The 21558-nt window shown below is 40.8% G+C and overlaps 1 protein-coding gene across 1 annotated transcript in view; it reads right to left on the bottom strand.

Moving 5' to 3' along the window:
- Positions 1-619: 619 nt before the first annotated feature.
- The window catches only part of LOC127683715 (ankyrin repeat domain-containing protein 26-like), a 43300-nt gene continuing 22361 nt past the window's right edge, over positions 620-21558 (bottom strand). Inside the window, exons 8-10 of the mRNA XM_052180973.1 lie at positions 20778-20992; positions 19627-19849; positions 620-823 (exon numbers count right to left, since the gene is read on the bottom strand). Of these exons, the coding sequence (XP_052036933.1) occupies positions 620-823; positions 19627-19849; positions 20778-20992 (642 nt within the window). The remainder of the gene's footprint in view (positions 824-19626; positions 19850-20777; positions 20993-21558) is intronic.

The raw sequence follows: 21558 nt of genomic DNA, 5'->3' as shown, positions 1-21558 counted from the left end.
CTCTGAACCTGTAAGCCAGCCCCAATTAAATGTTGACCTTATAAGAGTTGCCTTGGTCATGGTGTCCATTCACAGCGGTAAAACCCTGACTAAGACAGATCCTTATTCACTTATGGGACTCAATACCAAATAAGCCTTAAATGAGCAAAATCACATGCACACATGCCCAAATACACACATATGTACACATGCATAAATAACTTCCTATAATCTCAATGCCACAGAATACATATACCTTATAGATGTGGGAAAGCTGTACTACTCTGCTCACCACTAGCAGCTTATCATGTGAAATGCACATACTGACACATAAATTTTAGCTTTTGAGTCACAAACTGCCTCTGAAATTTAATGTATCACAGCGACTAAAAATCACAGTGTGTAACTGAAATTTTGGTTGATGTGTCAGAGTCCTAGATCTTTTGGATAAATGTGCACTCTTCTTAAGAAAAAGTTGTCTGGGGAGAAACAGCAACACATTGTCACTGACAGATAAAAATTACAGAGACTGGCATGAAGGGAACAATCGGGTTACACAAAGGCAGTCAGATGTGTTATAGAAGATAGATGAATGGATCCTATCATAGCAGGAAGATGAAGTCATATCCAGCTGAGAAGCCTAGTTAGATGCACGCCAGGTGGTCAGTACAAAAGCCATGAAAAGAGTCTGTGGCCAGGTGGTCAGTGCAAAAGCCACGAAGGGAATCTGTGGCCAGGTGGTCAGTGCAAAAGCCACGAAGGGAATCTGTGGCCAGGTGGTCAGTGCAAAAGCCACGAAGGGAGTCTGTGGCCAGGTGGTCAGTGCAAAAGCCACGAAGGGAGTCTGTGGCCAGGTGGTCAGTGCAAAAGCCATGAAGGGAGTTTGTGGCCAGCATGGGCTACATGAGACTCTGTCTTAAAACAGTCTAGATTTAGTCTGTCTAAAAACAGACTAGATTTTCCTTTTCTGTTATTATTATGTGAGGGCTAAAGTTATGTTTTAAGCTTTTAGTTTTTTGTTTTTTGTTTTTTTTTTTGGTTTTGTTTGTTTGTTTGTTTTTGTTTTGTTTTTGGTTTTTTTGTTTGTTTGTTTGTTTGTTTGTTTGTTTTTTTTTGGTTTTTCGAGACAGGATTTCTCTGTGTAGCCCTGGCTGTCCTGGAACTCACTCTGTAGACCAGGCTGGCCTCGAACTCAGAAATCTGCCTGCCTCTGCCTCCCAAGTGCTGGGATTACAGGCTTGTGCCACCACTGCCCGGCCCTGTTTTAAGGTTTTAATTACTGAGCTTAAATGACCTATAAAACAAAAATGCCTGGAACCCGCATACCACGCTTGTCTAAGAACAGATAACTTCCCGGAATGCTGGGGGCTGTTGTTTGTGTTTCATGTTTGTAAACAAGGTTGGTTGCGATGACTGCACGGGATGTGCTTGGTCCCAAGTAGCTTGTAGGTACACGCTCAGAAGAACATCAGGGTGTATGCTTGTCCCTGACTGGATGAAGGTGACACTTGTGAAGCCTTGTGGTTTTTGCCTTTGTAAGCATGGGAGTAGCATAATTCTCAGCTATTCTGTGGAGATCCTGGTCAGTGCCCATCACCCTGCTAGGGCTTATCAAGGCTTGCTTCAAATTAAGCTCAAAAATTGTGGTGGTCTTATTCTTGCCCAGTGGGATTAGCAATTACTTGTCTAAAATCTTCCTTTATGATTCTTATATGCTAAAGCTATTTTTCCTCAGCTGTGTTAATTGGGGGACTTTTAAAAGTGTGACAGGGTTCTCTCATTATGTATTTTTCCTTCAGGCTAGATTGTCCAAGTTGTGTGAGACCCGCGTGTCGCAGTTGAGAAAGCATGGAGCAAGGCCAGCTCAGTATCTCAGATGCTGGAAGGCTGCCCAGCCACTCACAGACTTGACTTCAATTTCTATTGGAAAGGTTAGAAAAATTGCTCTTGATTTCAAGAGCACTACAAAAATCAAGGGAAAATTGTTGTGTAAGTTCTTCCAATTATTTCTACAGCATCTCCTCCCCCCCCCCCCCCGCTGCCCTTGAGCCTACATGTCTACAACAGCAACAACAAAAATCACCAGAGCATTGGATATTCCTTTTATTGAAAATATTTTTTTCTCACTGAATATATCCTGATTACCATTTCCTGTTGTAAGACTCAAAAAACGAGGGCGCCTCAGCGCCCCATGCTTCAGAAGGCAATACCCATATCACTCTCGAGAAATGGTTTTGATACAATAAGCAAGAGGATTTTTATTCCAGAGCTCTGGGGTCCACAGTCATACACCGCGCAGGGGTAGAGGACTGTGGGACCCTGTGCAACTGAAGTCAGGGATATTTAAAGGGGAAAAATCACAAGGCAAGAGGTGGAGGACAAATCATGCACAGAATGGGGAAGTACAGAATGAGGAAGTCAGGCAATAGTTTATGCCTTAAGGAAGGTTAGAGATTATCTGGAGCAAATGTCCTTGGGGCATTGTATAGTTAAACATTGGGCCAGTCATCAGATGTGTCAAGAAGGGGGTGAGCTAGTTCCTTGAACAGGGTGGGCTATCTTTCTCAAGCTGAAAGCAGAAAAACAAGTTACTCTGTGCTGGGCTAGTTGTTTGGGGGTCTAAAAACATTGAGTTGTGGTCTCTTACTGTCAGGAGCCATCATATGCAAAGCCAATAACTAGCAGGTTATCTTCCAGAGATGACCGCTTTGGATTAAAAATCTATAATGGAACTCCAATAGGTGAGGCCCATGAGAAACTCATTTAGGAAAGATTCCTACTATTAATATGTTTTTCCTATTATTATTAAACATATATAACAATCACTGGGTATTCATGCATCATATGACCTGAACTGTCCTCTTATGTTGGGCAGCTATCATATCTACAACTGGGATTGTCAGGAAAGGAGTACCAACGTACAAACTCCTGGGTAGGCGATGATATACCCGAGGGCCACAAAGAATTGACATGTTTTGGACTGCAGGGCATTGTGGCAGAGAAGAGGTATCAAGGGTTGTGGTTCTATTGCAGTCTGGGGAGCTTAGTGGTCCTATAGAACGTGTCTTGAAGGTCTTCAAACAGTTTACTATGCCAAAAAGAGGGATAGAGAAAAGGCATGGAGTCATGGAAACATTAGAGTGAGGGCATCTTGGCAGTAGCACTGGAGAGGCTGTAAGTGGCAATTGCAAGCTAGTTCCAGGGGGTACACATAGTGAGCACTCACCAGGTTGGGTGACCTTAAGGAGGAGTTGGCAAGCTGAGATCAAGGTCTGAGCAAAAGGTGAAATGACAACTTAGTGCCATTGATGTGCCATTGAGGTGATGTCACCATTGATGTGCCATTGAGGTGATGTCACCATTGATGTGCCATTGAGGTGATGTCATGGAGGTAAGGACCTCGGAGGAGTGTTCAATTACTTCTACTTTCCTGATATCTAGAGGTTGGGCAATTGAGACATATTTTCTCGGGATGCATATAGTACTTACTGGGGACCTGGCTTGATTTTTATGGTAGAGCTTTCTAACAACTCCTGTCTCCCACCTGGGATTCCATGATTCTTGCATGTAGAAAAGGAGTATCTTGAGTTGTTGATAGAAGAAGTGATTGGTCTGTGATCTTAGCATATGTATCTGACAAGATCAATATGGGCAGCCCCCATATTTGTCTGGCTATTTTTTACAATCATATTTTGTCTGGTCAAAGAGAAATCAAGTAAGGAGATCATAATATGTAGATGGGATAACAGATACAGGGATGACAGGAATTTGGATCGGTTCCTGACATCTGGCTATGGAGCCGTTTCCTGTCCCTATTTAGAAAGACTGTTATCAGTGGAGTTTCTTGAACCTTGAATCTTAAGATGTAAGAGCAGCCCTGGATGGAAGTGAACGGCAGGGGTAGGATGAGAAGCCCATGTCTAATCCAGTGGGGTTGAGCACAGCTGCTGGAAGAGTCTCATTTCCTGGGGCTGGGGGCAAGGTGGGTGGTCTCCATGTCTTCTGGAGCTTAACAGAGCAAGGTCAGGTCCTGTTAGGGTCGACATGTATGAAGAATTTTTAGGTGGAGGGATAAAAGGTTTGAGGTGAGACGGGTGGACCCAATGAGAGAGTCCCTCCAGTTTAGCAGCTGTAGGGGTCATGAGAAGCCCTGCCATTTAGGAGAGAGGGGTGAGGGCTGATGGTCTGGAGGGGATAGAAGAACTTGGTCTCCAGTGTTAACAGGCAGTGGACAGTGTGTGGCCCCAGTAGATGGTGGTGTAAGACCCCCCCAAAACCAAGGGTGCCCCAGTACTCCACGCCTTGGAAGGCAACGCCCAAATTACTCACAAGAAATGGTCTCGATGCAATAACATGAGGATTTCTTTATTCCAGAATTCTGGGTTCCACAGCCATACACCGCACAGGGGTAGAGGACTGTGAACCCTGAGTGCTGAATTGGGACAGCTTTTCTAAGTTTACAACAAAGCCTGCGAATCACAAACCAATCGTTTCTTAGCATGGAGAGCCCACGAAATGTGAGCCAATCAATTTGTACCACTCCATAGTTTTTAGGCCAATCAGTTTAAATTATCAGAGCCCGCGCTCAGTGGACCAATCAGTTTCCTATTTTCTTGGAGTCTGTAGCTGAGTGAACTCCTGGATAGGGGTAATGGCATAAGAAGTTTACAGAAGCAAGATAAGCTTAGCTCATTTCCAGTTACCTTGTGGGGCCAGGATCACCTATTCAAGGCCTTTCTGCCTAGCTCTGAACAAAGGACTGGCTCTGGACTGTGACCTTTTACCTAGTTTCTAACAAAGAGCAGGCTCTGGAATGTGAAGTGTTTGGGGCTCCTTAGAAGGCTGGAGTTAGGCTGTATTTTCTTCTTTCAGTGACCAGCTGCCACAGACCACCCCAGTCGGGTATGGGGGTCCCTGTGATGAGGGTCCTCGAAGTCCAGGTGGGTAAAGATTTGGTGGTGACAAACAGAAACAAACATAGAGGCAGTTTGAATCTGAGTGTATTTTGCAGCTTTCAAGCAGGGGATTTCATACATTTAAAAAAAAAAAAAGAGTATACCAAACATTGTAACTCTTAGAAATTGTATCAAGGAAACAATTACAAATACCAACAAAAATCATTTGACACAGTAAAGCACAAGAAACATCCAAGCATTACAGCTCTGAAACTATGTATTCAGTGAATCACAAACAGAACGGGTAACGTCATTATTAATATAAATCATTCAAATATAACAACAGTTCTAAAAAGATGTATTCAGTGGGGGCACTTGTCCAAGGCTAGTGGCATATATCCAAGAGCAGGTTAATAAATCTTTGTGGTCAGTGCTCTCAATCGCTGAGCTAACTCTCCAGCCCTAATGGTCAGTTATTGTTTAATATCTGATGCCTGAGTCTTTACAAATCTTCAATGCATAAATGTAATACTATATACCAAAATCCATCTCCAATGACACGTGTAGCCATATGAAATTTTATTGTTGGGAAAGTTTATATATTTATCATAATAATTTTGTAAATGATTCAAAAAGAAAAGCGTTGTTTTCCCAGAGATAAGGTCACGTTAGTGACCCCATCTCAAGAGATGGTTTTGTACCCATCATTCTTGCTTAGGGTCATGGTCTAGGCTTCCAGGAACCTGAAACTAAGAGAAGAAATGAAAGAGAACAAAACAGAAAAAATTGCCATGAGAACTACGGCTCGATATGTTTGCTCTGGCTGAGAGTTCCACAACCGGTTCCAGGAGACCTCCTTTTCTTTTGAAGTCTAATGCCTCCGTCTTTGGATCTTGTCACACAGATTCTACTGGGGTTGGTGTGGCAGTCAGCAAAGTTCCATAAGAGAGAACAGAGATGGCAAAGCAGTGGGGTGAGTAGATGGTCTGGGAGGGGAGAGCATTTATGTGAAAGACGAGGAGTTAGGACCGGACATCCATACATGAGTTCAAAGGGTGAGATGAGGGGAGGTCACTTGGGGAGAGCTCAGAGCCTGAAAAGAGCCAGAGGTAGGAGTTTTACCCAATCAAGGTGAAGTTCCGGTGACAGCTTGACAAGAGTGGTTTCTAAAGAGAGGTTGGTTCTTTCTGCCTTAACTGATGATTGAGGGTGGTAAGGGATGTGAAAATGCCAGGGGATGTCTAGGGCCTTAGATTGAATTTGAGAAATTTGGGAAGTGAATTCAGGGCCATCGCCTGACTGGAGTGAGGCTGGGACACCAAATCCGGGGATGATCTCTCAGAGGAGGAGATCAGAGACCTGTCTGAGCCCTTTTGTTAGTTGTGGGACATGCCTCCACCCACCCTGAGAAGGTGTCCACCAAGACCAAAAGGTACTTGACATGTTTGACAGTGGGCATGTGGTTAAAGTCAAGTTGCCAGTCAGTTTCAGGAAGGTAACCTCTAGCTTGATGGGTAGGAAAAGGGGTGCTATGATACCTAGAGCTGGAGACTGACATCTGACAGATTTTAGTTATAGTCAATCATTTTTTACTGACCTCACAGCGAGTAGATAAGAAAAGCTATCAATCTCACACTAACTAAGAGGAGCACAATTTAATCACAGTTCAGATATTCTACCTCTCATATGAACAAATATGGTGGAGAGGGTTTGGCACAGTATAATTACTGAGAGGTATATAACTATTGCACCTTACTAATGCAAGTCAAACTTGGCACCATCACTACTAAATACTGTCAGGAAAAATACAGCTCTCTTTTTGAAAGAAGTAAGAGATAGCTTGAGCCATTTGAGTGAGCATGGCCTGGAGCGCAGATTTACATTACCCTAAATTCCATGTTCTAATGTGGAAGCAGTTTCATGACGTTTTGTGGTTTTACAGAACAGAACAAAAATTCATGAGCTGAGGCAAGTCACAATGGATTGGTGGGTGTACTTGAGTGATACTTACAGCGAGGAGGGGCTTTACTCTATGCCTAAAATTTCTTATGACTTTCTTAGCTTTGGGGATTGTTGAGAGCCACTGCATCTGCTAAGCTGATGAGTATTAGTCACAAGATGTTAGTTCTAACACAGAGGTGGCCAAAGAATGACAGAGTAATTAACCTCTAGGCCTGTAACATTCCAATCTCCTCACAGTATTGAAATTCTAATCAGTCTCTACAGACACAGCTTCCTTTCACGAGTTTCCATTTACAGTATTTTGACCCTATTTGTAAAATTTGTTGATTTATACTTCAATCCACCAAATTATTTCTTGAAACTCAGCACATATTCTGAGCTAGTGCCTTGTGCTGTGGGCTGAGCCCTGCTACTTCCCAAGCAGAAATACAACTCAACAAGTCAGACAGAGACAACTCGATAAGTGAGTAAACATACAACAAGAGTGTGCCTGATAAAGTCCTGCACACAAGTACACCAACGAAGCCTCCCGCACACAGTGCCACCAACTGGGGAACAAGTGGTCAAGTATGGGGGAATGTTCCCTATTCAAAATGAATATTGGTGAATGTGGGATATTGAAATTGTCCACTATTACTGTGTTGGGATCAATCTGTGATTTTTTAGATCTACCAGTGCTTCTTCCATGAATTCTGGTTCCCCTGTGTTTGGTGTACATGTGTTTACTATTGTAGTATACTATTTTAGATTTTTTTTTCCCTTTCAGGAGAGTGAAAAATCTCTCTGCTTTAGTTTGGGTTTTACTGCTGTGAACAGACACCATGACCAAGGCAACTCTTATACATGACAACATTTAATTGGGGCTGGCTTAGAGGTTCAGTCCATCATCATCAAGGTGGGAGCATGGCAGCATCCAGGCAGGAATGGAGCTGGATACGCTAAGAGTTTTACATCTTGTTCTGAAGGCAAACAGTAGAGGACTGGCTTCCAGGCAGCTAGGATGAGGTCTTAAAGCCCATGCCCACAGTGACACACCGACTCTAACAAGGTCATACCTCCTCATAGTTCCACTTCCTGGGCCAAGCATTTACAAATCATCACATGCTCCTTACCTCTTTTGGCTAGTTTTGGTTGAAGTCCATTTTGTCAGGCATTAGAATGTGTTTGCATTTTAGTTTCTTTTGTTTTGAATAGTTTTTTTGCATCTTTTATTCTAAGGTGATGTCTATTTTGATGTGAGGCATGTTTCTTAGAGGCAGAAAAACACAGATCTTGTTTTGTAACCCAATCTCTTTCAGTCCGTCTTTTTATTAGTTGATAGCGGTTGTTTTGTTAACTTTGTAAAGTTTTCTTATATCTGAATTCCCTTCTGTGGGCTGTTTGTTTCATTTCTGTGACCACTTGGCTGTGTTCAGTCTTCTCTTCAGACTGAAACATTCCTTCTGATCCCCCCTGTAGAGCTGGCTTAGTAGCAGTAAGTTCCTTTTATCTGTCTTTTGTATGTCTTTTGTATGTCTTTTATTTCTCCTCCAGTTCTCAGAGATAGTTTTGCTGGGTATAATAGTCTGGGTTGACAGTGTGTTCTTTTACAGCTTGGAATCTTTCCTGACCCCTCTGGTTTTAAGAGTTTCTGTCAGATAATCAGGTGTTACTCTAGATAGTCCTTAGTTTGTCAGTAACTTGTCCTTTCTCCATTGTAGCTTTCAATTCTCTCTTTATCCTGTGTTTAATGTTTTAAATATAGCATGCCATGGGAACTTTCTTTCTAGTCTTGTCTATTTTGTTTTGCCTATGCCTTTTACACTGGGCTAGGCATCTCTTTCTCTAGGTGTGAGAGCTTCGCTCCCATAATTTTACTGAAGATAGTTTCTATGCCTTGGTGATAGTTTTCTTATCATTTTTCTTTGCCAATAACCCAGGCATAGGCAAAGCTAAGTCTCCAGTCTTTTCATGGTGTCTCTAGACTCTCCCATGTTCCATTCATACGGTTTTAAGTTTCTCATTAGCCTTTGCAGAATGAGCCAATTTGACTTTGTCTTCCATTCCTGACTCTGTTTTTTGATGTGAACAAGTTTTTTGCTAAAGCTTTCCACTGAGTTCTGTAATTGGTTTGTTATTTAATTTCCAATGTTGTTTCACTTTGGGTTTTCATTAAAAATTCAAACTTTATCTTCATGGGTTGACCTCTCTCTCTGTCATCTTTGAACTGTTTGACCATGGTTATAATTATTCCTTTGAATTCTTTGTTTAGAATACCTCCATGTCATTTTCATTTTTGTCATTACCATGGGACTTGTATTTTTAGGTAAGGTGATACTTTTTTCATGTTTTGATTTTTGTTTTAGGATTTGCACAACTTGAGTTAGCTTGTTGGTTGACTTTTTCTCTTTTTGTACTTTTCTTACATTAGCAGTGGTGCTTATAATGCTCAGGGGTTCTAATTTACATCAGGATTGGAACCTTGGCTTGCTGTTTACCTGGTATCTGGGACTACAGCCTCTATCTTATATCGTTTGTTCTCTACTGTACTCTGGTACCTTAAGAACTTTGATCAAGAAGCCTTAAACAATTTCCTGGCACTGACTGGACATGGCTCTTAGGACTGAAGAAGGCAATGGAAGTGTCCTGCTCAGGCAGGAGGCAGAGCATTGGGTCTCTTTTTTATGTGATGGCTTGAGGGTCCCAAGTGGGGAGTGAACTTGCATCTAGTGAGTCCAGGAGTGGGCTAAACCACAGGAGGTAGCTATCCCTCAAAAGCAGATGCAGAGCCCAGGCCAGCCTAATGGAGGGGAGCTGTGTCAGAGTGCAGGTAGACTGGAACTATACCAAGTTTGGATGCTTCATAGTAGTGACTGAGCTGGGATCAGGCTGGTCCCAAAGACAGGGAAAGTGCCCAAGAGGAGGTTGTGGTACTTGGCTAACCAGAAAGGAGGAAGCTGGAGAAAGAGAGTACAGGTAGCCTAACTAGGTATCTACTAACTGTAGCTAAAGTGTCCCTGGCAGCAAGAAGTCTGGGATGGGGTGAATTTGATAGGCAGGGAGTCTGTCTGAGAACATGTCATGATTCCTAACAAGTAGGTGTGGGGCTTGGGTGACCCAAATCTTACTGAATTCTTATTCAATAGCGATTTTAGCTCATAATTTTCATAATTCTCTCACTCTTTGGCCTCTCTGGCAGGGTATGGCTGGTTGGATAATATTAACTTTTTTAAAAATTGAAAATGTTCTACATTCTCTGCTTTATGGAATACTTAAAGAGTATTAGTGTTAATCCTTTTTTGAATATGTGGTAGAATTTTGAGATAAATACATCTGGCTCTGGGCATTTTTTAGCTTAGAGATTTTTTAATTACCATGTGTAACCCACTGGGTTCTATGTTTCTATCTAGATTATTTCTTTTTTATCTTGACTCAGCTCTGTTACCCCATATAGATGTAGAAATTGATCCATCTCTTTTAGATGTTCTGGTTTGATGGGATAAAGATTTTTAAAGTATGTCATTACAACTGTCTGAATTTACACAGTGTCTGTTGCAGTGTCTCCTCTTTTATCCCTAATTTTGTTAAGTTAGGTTAAAATGTGTTGACAATGGCTAGTGTACCAGTATACTGAGATGATATTTATACTTTAGAATGTTCATGGATGCTGGGCAGTGGTGACGCATGCCTTTAGTCCCAGCATTAGGAAGGCAGAGGCAGGTGGAATTGTGAGTTCAAGGCCAACCTGGTCTACAGAGTGAGTTCCAGGATAGTCAGGACTACACAGAGAAACCCTGTCTTGAAACAAACAAACAAACAAACAAACAAACAAACAAACAAACAAAAGAATGTTCATGAATTAATAATAATTGGCAAATAAGCCATCACTAAGGTGACATTTAACTCCACTAAAGTATTAACACTTTGTTTTTAACATTGAAGAATTCTAAGTGCATAAAACTCTGTGATAAATGTGTTCACTTGTATTATTTACTTAAAAATATTGACCCAAAAATAGTTTAAAATATTTAATTTTTACTACTAATCTCTGATACAAAATATTATTTAATGTTTAACATATATATTGGAAAATAATCAAAATGCTTTATGAATAGCCAAGTAACATATTAAAGGTAAATGTTATATTTCAAATTATATATGTATATATGTATATTCATATTAAAATCTCTAATATTCTTCTGATAGGTTGTTTAGGAAGACTCCTAACTTCATATAGGAGTAAATTCTAGAGGAGATGTTCTATGGAGTCCAGATTCAGATTCAGCAGTAGCTGCAAAGAAAACATTCTCTGTGTTAAATACTTTATAGTAAATTGACACTGAGTTAGTTTTTAAAAGTTAAAAACATTCGTTAATGTTAACAAAGATGAACCTAACACGTTCCACTGGTGCGACAGTGACATGCCTGCTATGGGTAACTTTCTGATTGGATGTGAGGTCTGTCCATAGGATAGGAGGAAACTGGGTTCTTGGTACTGTAATCCTGGTCAAAAGCCCATGACTGGTGTCTAAGTTAGGGTTACTATTGCTGTGATGAAACACCATGACCAAAGCAACTTTGGAAAGGAAAGGGTTTATTTGGCTTATAATTCATATCACTGTTTAACACTGAAGGAAGCCAGGGCAGGAACTCAGGCAGGGCTGGAACCTGGAGGCAGGATCTGATGCAGAGGCCATGGAGGGGTGCTGCTTACAGGCTTATTCCTTGTGGGCTGTGTAGCCTGCTTTCTTACAGAACTGAGGACTACCAGTCTGGGGTTCACACTGTCCACAATGGGATTAGCTGGTGGTGGATCAATCACTCCCCCATTAACCGCTAATTGAAAAAGTGCCCTACCTTATTTACAGTGCAATATTTTGGGGGCCTTTTGTTGCCAGGAGCCTGCTCGGCCTTGAATGGGCTTGAAGAGGGACAGTGTCAGATATTGCTTTAAAGACTGATAGTCAGGACTGGAGAGATGGCTCAGCTGTTAAGAGCACTGACTGCTCTTCCAGAGGTCCTGAGTTCAAATCCCAGTAACCATATGGTGAGTCACAGCCATCTGTGATGGGAATCTGATGCCCTCTTCTGGCATGCAGGTGCACATGCAGATAGAGTACTCTACATAAATCTTTTTAAAAAGTATTTCTTTTTTTTTGTTTGTTTGTTTGTTTTTTGTTTTTTCTGAGACAGGGTTTCTCTGTGTAGTCCTGGCTGTCCTGTAACTCACTCAGTAGACCAGGCTGGCCTCAAACTCAGAAATCAGCCTGCCTCTGCCTCCCAAGTGCTGGGATTAAAGGCGTGTGCCACCACCGCCCGGCTTAAAGCAACAGTTTTTACATAGACTTGCCTTGTCACAGTGCACACCTATGACCTTCTCCTTGGACCTAAATGGTTTTCTTTGAACACAAAATTGTTTCAAGTCTATTTATCTTACTAGTGTGATGATGAAAGATCATTGTATTTCTTATTATGTAGTCTTTACTTACTATTCTAAGGAGTGGGAATATTCTATTCTTGTTCTAACTTTATTACATCTTTCTAGCGACTAAGACCATCTCTAAAAACTTTCTTCCTAAAGTTATTTGAGTCAAATTAGGAATTCTATAGAATTATTATCTATTTGTCTATATAGAGTCACTACAAGATAGTAAGTACATCTTCATAGGTCTGCAGAGATATGCCCAAAGGGTGGGCTAATACGTAGTGATAGCTCTATATTTAATAATAACAGGAAAAGCATACTAATAGCAGGAATCTTTCATAAGATTGATTTCTTCTGGGCCTTGCCTATGGGAGCCATCACAGATTTTAATCCAAGGCAGACCCATCTCAGGAAGATCACCTGCTGGTTTTTAGCTTCTCCTATGATGGCTTCTGACATTTTATCAATTGAGGCTCCCCCCCCCCCCCCCCATGACTATACCTTTTATTCAGACACAGCTGGGTAGGTCATAGGCTGGAGGGTAGAACCCTCTCTTGGCATTTGGCTAATGCTCATGGTGTGAGTTAAATAGTTGTGTTTGTACCCGTGGACCTGGGCCAGTCTCAGTATCCACCAGAGAAGCTTCTTTCTGCACTGGACAGCAGTCAATGGAGAGATAGATGCACAAATGGTCAGAAGGCTAAGATGAGTGCTCAGCCCTGAACAGGATGACCCCCAACCACCCAAGACTCAGGGAATCGAGAAGAAAAAAAAAGCTGTAAAGAACATAATAGCAAGAGGGTGGAGAGGGAGGGGGATGCTGATGTCTGGATATGAACTGCCTATTATACTCATGAACTCACAGCAGATGAGTTCATGACCTACACAAGATCAACATCTGGCACAGATGGGCTAATGAACTCCAGGCTCCACCTCTTACGGAGGAGCTCTGGACAGCCAACAGTTGCTGAAGCAAAACAACCATTCTTCTTGGGGACTGTGGTTACCAGAAGGATTCTAATGTACCCATGGCAGCTCTAACTGGAGCTGGCAAATTATAAAACAAAGCATGAAGGTGGGAGGGAGACATGCGGGAGGAGATATAAGGGAGTATTAAGGGGGAATAATATATATATTATATAATATATAAATACATTTATATATTATATTTTTGAATACCTGTAAGAAAGTCTCAAGAATAAAGAAAAATTAAAAATATCACAGTACAAAGCACCACACATAATTTTGTAGTAGTTACTGCATTAATTGCCAGCATGATTAAGTATCAAAGCATTTGGTTTTCCCCATCTTCACATATTCTTCACCAGCTAGATGCTATCACAAACACTGGTATGACACGTGAGATTTACAGACTTCATTCCCCCACAACCAAATCCTATGATGCTATAAAAAGGACAGATGAATAGACATTGTCCATGCAGTCACAGCTGTGTTGGCAGGTACAAGACAGAGCATGGCCGGGACAAAGGGAAGGAAGGCACTTAGGTGCCTTCTGTTGTGTCAGTAAGGCTTTTTGGGGGAGGCAGTAGGAGTTGATGGCTGACGGGTAACAAGAAAGCCAGTAGCAGGATGAAAGACATGAGAACAGAGAGGCGAGGAAGAGCTCATGGAGAACTGTGATTTGTCTGGGCTGGCTACCAGTGAGCAAGTGCAGAAGGCACAAGAGGGCTCTTGTCCAGAGGCGAGTCTCAGTTACTGTCTGGAATACAGGTGGTTTGGATATTTTCAGTTCACGTCAAGGAAACTTAAGCTTTCGCTGAGCTAAACAAATAAGGAAATAAATCCTAGGGGATTTGAAATAGCATTTGTCAGGTGACAGTTTATAACGTGTGTTGTTTCATTGTTGTTGGTGGTGTTGGTAAGCTTTAGTAACTAAGCCTTAGATTCTGAGAAGATCAGCATACCATTACATTTTCATATTTTATTTTTTATTATTTGAGATTATAATTGTATCATGTCTTCTTCCCTTTCCTCTCTTCAGTCCCCTCATATGCCCCTCCTCAAGCATTCTTCAAATTCCTGGCGTCTTTTTCCACTAGCTGTTGGCACACACACATGTGTGCACTTATCATTACACTACACACACACATGCGGGCATGTATTACTAAATGCAAGAGTACACCCTGCTCTGGCTCGTTACTGTTGCTTGTGCATGTGTTATCAGGGCTGACCACTTGGTACTGGACATCCAACTGGTGTGCTGAGGGTAGAGGACTTATCCACCTCTCAGGATGCCTCAGTTGCCCATGGTCCCTAGATTCTTAGAAGCTACGGCATTGCCTTTAAGGAGAGCTTGAACATGCAGGCTGGTGGTTTCATAAGGACTGCAGAAGTGAAGAAACTGTTATGCCAGATAAGGTACAGAGGGTTTCAAACATTCTAAGTGGTAGGACAGGAATAAATGGAGCGTAAATACACTCGCCACTAAGGACGCCCGTCTTTTCCCACCTTCTACTTGGTTTTGTAAGAACAAATAGAAATGTAGGAACTACCAATGAAAGCAATACAATTAGATGTTTATACTTTATTTCAGGAATCAGTTCATTAACCCAAATTCAACAAATAGAATTTGACTTACCTTGTCTTAATTCTCTGGCTATACTTTGTTCCCACTCCTGAAGCACCTGAAATCAGTCAGATATTATTAATAATATATGAATTTATTAGTATATTATATGAGCAAATGAACATCATTTTTAATAGCTGATTAGTTTATTTTTAATAGCTTTTATTTTTCTTAGTAGCTGATCAATATTAGTTGTGTAATATACCACACATTCATTATGCATTCATCACCTGATGACAAGCTGGATGACAAGGTGTGAAGAGTGTCATAAATCATCAAAGCACAGCCTTAGAGCACTGTGATAGCCCGTGCTGAAACCCATGCTTAAAGGTGATGCAAGAAAAGCCATGACTCCCAGGCCAGCCTGGGCTACATAGTAATACAAAGGTCAATTGGATTTTGTAGTAAAACTTTGTCTTTAAAGAATTTTAATTATAGTATGCATCCATCCATTCATTTATTTTTAAATGTTTATAAAAAACAAAAGGAAAACATCACCTTTAATTAAGACATACGCTGTAGGTCAGAAAAGAGCTGACCTACAACACAGTCTCTACCACCCAAACCTCAGGGAATGTCCCAGAAGAGTGGGAGGCAAGATTGTCGTGGGTAAATGTTTGTAAGGGTCTCTGCCTACTGTAAAAACAAGGGTTTTTGGTTTTGGTTTTGGTTTTGGTTTTTTGTTTTTGTTGTTTGTTTTTGTTTTTGATGGGTGAGGTGTGAGTATTTAGAATGCAGTTAGAAATTAAACAAGCATGGCAGACTGGTAGTGGTAGGTTCTCCTGTAGGGTCCTTGGCTTCACCAACCTTGGGAAGTGGGCTATGTTCCCACTGCCACGCAGGAATTCTCTCCTCGTTAGTGGGCCTTAAAGTCCAGTTGGCTCTGTACCCCATTTTTAATAGGGTTATTTGATGGGGATTGAATTGAATCTGTATATTGCTTTTGGCAATATGGCCATTTTTACTATATCAATCCTGCCAATCCAAGAGCATTGAAGATTTTTCCATCTTCTGAGGTCTTCTTCAATTTCTTTCTACAGAGACTTGAAGTCACACTAAGATACTTTATATTGTTTGTGGCTATTGTGAAGGGTATCATTTCCCTAATTTCTTTCTCATCCTGTATAGCCTGAGTATAGGAAGGCTACTTATTTGCTTGAGTTGATTTTATATACTCACTGATAAGCAGATATTAGCCCAGAAGCTTGGAATACCCAGGAAACAATTCCCATATCAAATGATGCCCAAGAAGAAGGAAGGAGAGTCCCCTGTTCCTAGAAAGGCTCAGTGCAACACTCTAGGGGAATACCAGGATAGGGAAGTGGGAAGGGGTGGATGGGGGAACAGGGGGAGGGAAGAGGGCTAATTGGACTTTCGGGGAGTGGGGATCCTGGAAAGGGGAAATCATTTGAAATGTAAATAAAGGATATATCAACTAATAAAAAAAAAAGAAGTAGCAAAAAAAAAAAAAAAAGTTCAGTTGGATGGCCATTGGTTGCTCCCCGGACATAAGTGCTACTGTTACACCTTGTGATGGTTTGAATGAGCTGTCCCCAACATTCTTACGCAAGTGAATGCCTGGTCCCCATTTGGTGGCATGGTTTAGGGAGGCCTAGGAGGTATGGTCTTGCTGAGAAAGTATGACACTGGGGTGACCTTTGAAGTTCCAAAGACTCTTACCATTCCTAGCTCACTGTCTCTGCATCCTGCCTATAATTCAAGGATGTGAACTCCAGCCACCATGCCTGTCATCTTGTGCTTTCAAAGAAGCATTAACACCAACATTCCTCAAATGATCCCAGAAAATAGTAAATGAAGAAACATTTCCATTACAAAACTGCTACCAAAACTAGACAAAGACTAAACAAAAAGAGACAAGTATAGGCCAGCCTCTCAAAACATGCAACACAGATGACTGAGAAACACTTCTGAAATATTCACCATCCTTAGCCATCAGGGAAATATAAATTAAAATTACATTCATTATTTTAGTTTTATCCCAACCAGAATGGCTAAGATAGCAGAAACCAATGCTAATAAATGGTGGCATGGGTCTAGGGAAACGGATATACTTATTCACTTTTGTTGAATTGCAAAGTGTTTCAATCAGCATAAAAATTAAGGTCGGGGTTGTTCAAAAAGCTGAAAATACATCTACCATGTAGCCCAGCTCTACAATTCTTGGATATATATTCACAGGACACTATGTACCACCACAGAGATACTTGTGTGTCCATGTCCACCGCTGTTCTATTCACAATAGCCAGGATATAGAAACAGCCTAGATGCCCATCGGATGATGAATGGATGATAAATATGTAGTATATTCACACAATTAATATTATTTAGCTAATAAGAAAAGACTATTTAAATAAATCAACCAGTTATTAAAAATAATTTTTATTAATCATTTTATATGTTTACATTTCAAATAATATCCTCTTTCCCAGTTACCCTTGCCCTTTGTCTCTATGAGGATGCTCCTCCACCCAATCCCACCTCACCACTCTAGCATCCCCTATGCTGAGGCATCAAAATTCCAGAGGACCAACTACCTCTCCTCCTTTTGGTGTCCAACAAGGCCATCCTCTCCTACATATGCATCTGGAGCCATGGGTCCCTCCATGTGCACCCTTTGGTTGGAGGTTTAGTCTCTGGGAGCTCTGGGTGGTCTGGTTAGTTGATTTTGTTCTTACTAAGAGGTTGCAAACTCCTTCAGCTCCTTATTTGCAACTTTTTAAAATAAATGAACTTCATAGGTAATTGGGTAGAGCTGGAAATAGCCACCCAGAGTGCAGCAATCCAGCCCCAGAAAGATAAGCATCACATATGTTGTTTAGTTTTCTCATTTGTTGTTGTCACCATGAAACTTTCAACATATATGTTCCATATGGAATACCCATCAACGTAAGGATTTTACAAAGGGCTTATGGAGAGGCTTTCAAAAAGAGGGGATGTGTAATGCAAGGGTATGGGAGGAATTGTGGAATAAAAAGGGTTAATTTTTGTTAAAGAGGTAGAGAGTGGGGTAAAAGAATAAAACTGGGAAGGATAAATAATACAAGATTTCAAAAAGCTGTATTGAAGTCTACTAATGCAGATACTTACAAAAGTATATGTATGTATACATATACAGAAAAGAGGCAAAAGAGTTGTTCTATAACACGGCAACAATGACTCTACTAGACACCACAGTCTAACCAAGAAAAGACCAGTCTTGGATGTGGGTTACTTCTGAAGGTGTTGTTGGCCAACAAGGCCAACATTACAGGTTTCTGCCAATGCTCTCGGTTATCCACAGAACTAGATCCTACCCCTGGAGATACCACATATTTGAGTCAAAGGATACGAAGGAATCAAGCTGGTCCTGACCTGTAAAATGGAGCATGCTATTTGTGTATACTAGTAGAGGAGGAAGATAATCATCGATTTTACATCAATTTTACCTGGCTGAGAAGCCCCGTGGTATATGATAGCAATTGGCCTGGAAAGAGGTTATTAACTGATGGAATAGTGTCATAAACACCATGGGGGTAACCAACAGCTGTCTGATTTAAGTACTGTTAAACAAGGTAAAGCCAATACCTGCCACCATTATTGGGCTAAGAACCTCTGGCTAGAAGGCCATGGGTCTCAATGAGAACTACTATCATTCATCGGGTAAGTGGACGCCATGTTAAACTGACTTCTAATGACTTACATCATATCCATAGATTAATGCATCTCCTCAGCCCTTGTGGAAAAGCTGTCTGTTTGCTATAGATAGCGATGAACACAGAGGCTCACAGCTGGCCAAGGTTCAGGGAATAAGAGCCTACAGAACGGTCAGCATTAAGTGGAATGTTTATGTGCCCCCCTAAGGCATCATTGCAGAAGGGGCATAAAGAATGTAAAAGCAAGAGGCAGCGAGTGAGGACAAAGAACCAGTGTCTTCCAGGCAAAGCAGCCAGCTGCACACATGAACTGATAGTGACTACGACAGCATACAGAAGCCGGGTGCAAGCTCAAGTCAGAAGAAATATCAGCATGGCAATTGGCGACGGACATGAAGTTCCAGTCCTATCAAAGAACCTACTGCAATTGATAGTTGTTGAAAGAAAGACAGTTTTCTTTAAGAGAGTTGCCACAGATGGATTCCACACATTCCACATTCATGAACTCGTGGGCACCAAAACTGGGCTTGATGGTTGAATGAAAGGAGAGGCACCCGAAAGCTGAGTGGGTAAGGAAGAGGACACTGGAGAGTTTTCCTCCAACCGTTTAAAGCAGCAAAGCATGCAACTAATGAAGACAATACAGGATGGAGACATGTCATAATGCTAATAGGACACCAGAGGTAATATTGTGAATTTGGCCGTGTTCTGGAAAGCAAACCTTGAGTCAAATCAATTACATTAAAATTCTAATGATATTTTTCATTTAGCTAGGAAAAAACCACTAAAACTAATATAGAAGCACACATTAAATCACTTGCAAGGAAAGCCAAAACATTTCTAAAACATTTAGTTTTCTGTGGTCGCATCTGTTTGCTAATGTAGCAAACTGGTGAGCTTTTAAAGAAGCTGGAAGTCCACTGATCAGTCAACAAACTTCACGTCAACAAATGAATATTGCTTGTAAATGAGAGTTTTGGAAATCTTGGAAATTATAAAATTTCTATTTTCTTTCTCCATGAGCACACATTATTATAATGTTCACTCACTATGGGTAAGCCAACTAAATAACTTGGCACTACATACAGTTAACAAGAGCTACACCAGGAATGGAATCCAAAGGAAAGTAAGGAAGATAAAACTAACCTTGGTCTTGCAATTTTCCATGGTGTCAACCGAGTGCCAGAGGTTTGATGTAGGAAGCATATTTTCTCGTGAGAAACTTCTCGGATCGAAAAATTTATTACTGTCTCTAGGACAAGTGGACTCCAGGATGGGCCTTGTGTCCACCATGCTGTATTGTAAAGCTCTGTTCTGTTTTCTCTCCAGGAGAAGTTTGGTTTTGACCTCAGCCAGTCTTTCATCTGTTCTGTGAAGAGTGCAAAGACAAATTCTTCATACCTCATGTTCCTGAGTGGATCCTAAGTAACCTACATTTTAAAGCAGGTAATGATATTCCCCATTGAGCAGAAGGGTTCCACCCTTTCTGTCTTCTACTCAGACCCACAGAGTCAGACACTGTCTTATCATTTTCCAAGGTATACTTTTCTTAAGTTTTATGCTAATGTTTTCCTAGGACAAAACTATGTTTTAAGGCACAATAAAAAACTGTAAAGGAGACTCTGTGTCTAGGGACCCTCAAGTGGTAGTAACAAAAAAAAACTTCTATCCAGTGACTAGAATGTGCACACTGCAACAGTAATCCTTTTAATGTCTCTTTTTGAGAGGAAGATAAGGTGAAATTTGGTAATGAGTACATAAAATGCAGAGCTTTAGAAACATTCCAGGTTAACTATAGGATAGCATAAAGAAGGATAAAAAGCTATATAGAAAGGAGATATAAGTTGATATGGATGATGTTATTAAAAGATTTTTTTTTATATAAAGAGGAATATGCGGGTGCTCACGTAATTGCAGATGCTGGCCGAGCTTGAAGCACTGGATCCCCTGGAGCTGGACTGACAGCGTGAGCTGCCTGATGTGGATCCTGGGAACTGGGCTTGGATGCTCAACAGTACGCACCCTTAGACACTGGGGCCACCTCGCTAGCCTCTTAAGATAAGTTGTTGTTGATTTTATTTTCTAAGACTCCATTCTCTTTTCCTTTGTAGCTTTGTGAGGGGTGGGGTGGGCACTGCACATGCTAGACCAGCACTCTGACTGGGCGTCAGCACCAGCCTACCAGTTTACATCCTATAGTTGATTTTCACACCAATTGCCATAACCCATTTTAGTAAAAATTGTGTTCTAGGGACAGAACACTGAGCCTAATTTATCTTCTCTGACTTCCGACTTACTTGCTTAATTTATTTGACAATGATTTTCTAATTTTCACTTCTTCTAGGTAGAGCTGCTTATAGTTTTCCATTTCTATTTGATTACACTCGACTTGACTTTTCATCTTAGAGAATTCGGACTCCAGGTCCCTTATTCTGACCTCCATCTGAGTTCGCACCGAAGCGTTCTGTTTGTGTCTTAACTTCTCTAGCTTGTCTTCATATGCTGCTTGTGTCTACAGAAAATTGAACGCAAATTGTTTAAAAATAACTGTAGTTAAGTAGTTATAATGCACCTATTTCCTTTAGTTTTGGCCAGTCATTTCACAGATACATTTTAAATATGTAAAATGATGCTAAATTCCAATTATCTTCCCTTGATGTGAGTTATGTTATTTTATTTTTAAACTTGAATTTTAAAATATAATCATTCTTTTACTTGTTACCCATATATATATATATATATATTTTATATACCCATATATATATAAAATATATATATATATATTTTTTTGTGGTGCTGAGGCTCAAATACATGTGCTGAGCACATGACCTACCAATGAACTGTGGCCTCAGATCGACATTATTCCGTGGTCATACTCACACAATCTGATAAGTCACAAAATAATAGCAACTCAAAATCAAATACACTGAACAAGTTAACTTAAGTACAATTCAAAGTGCAAGTTTTGTTCCATAGTTTTTCCTTTTCTTCCTAAGTCAGGTTTTATGCCAGCTTGTCTAAAACATCAAGTGAGTCTAAGGACAGTAGTTTTGTATGGTCAGTTTACAGACACTGACG

This window comes from Apodemus sylvaticus, chromosome 4 (genome assembly GCF_947179515.1).
Source record: "Apodemus sylvaticus chromosome 4, mApoSyl1.1, whole genome shotgun sequence".
Taxonomy (NCBI): domain Eukaryota; kingdom Metazoa; phylum Chordata; class Mammalia; order Rodentia; family Muridae; genus Apodemus; species Apodemus sylvaticus.
This window is presented reverse-complemented; position numbering and strand designations above follow the sequence as displayed.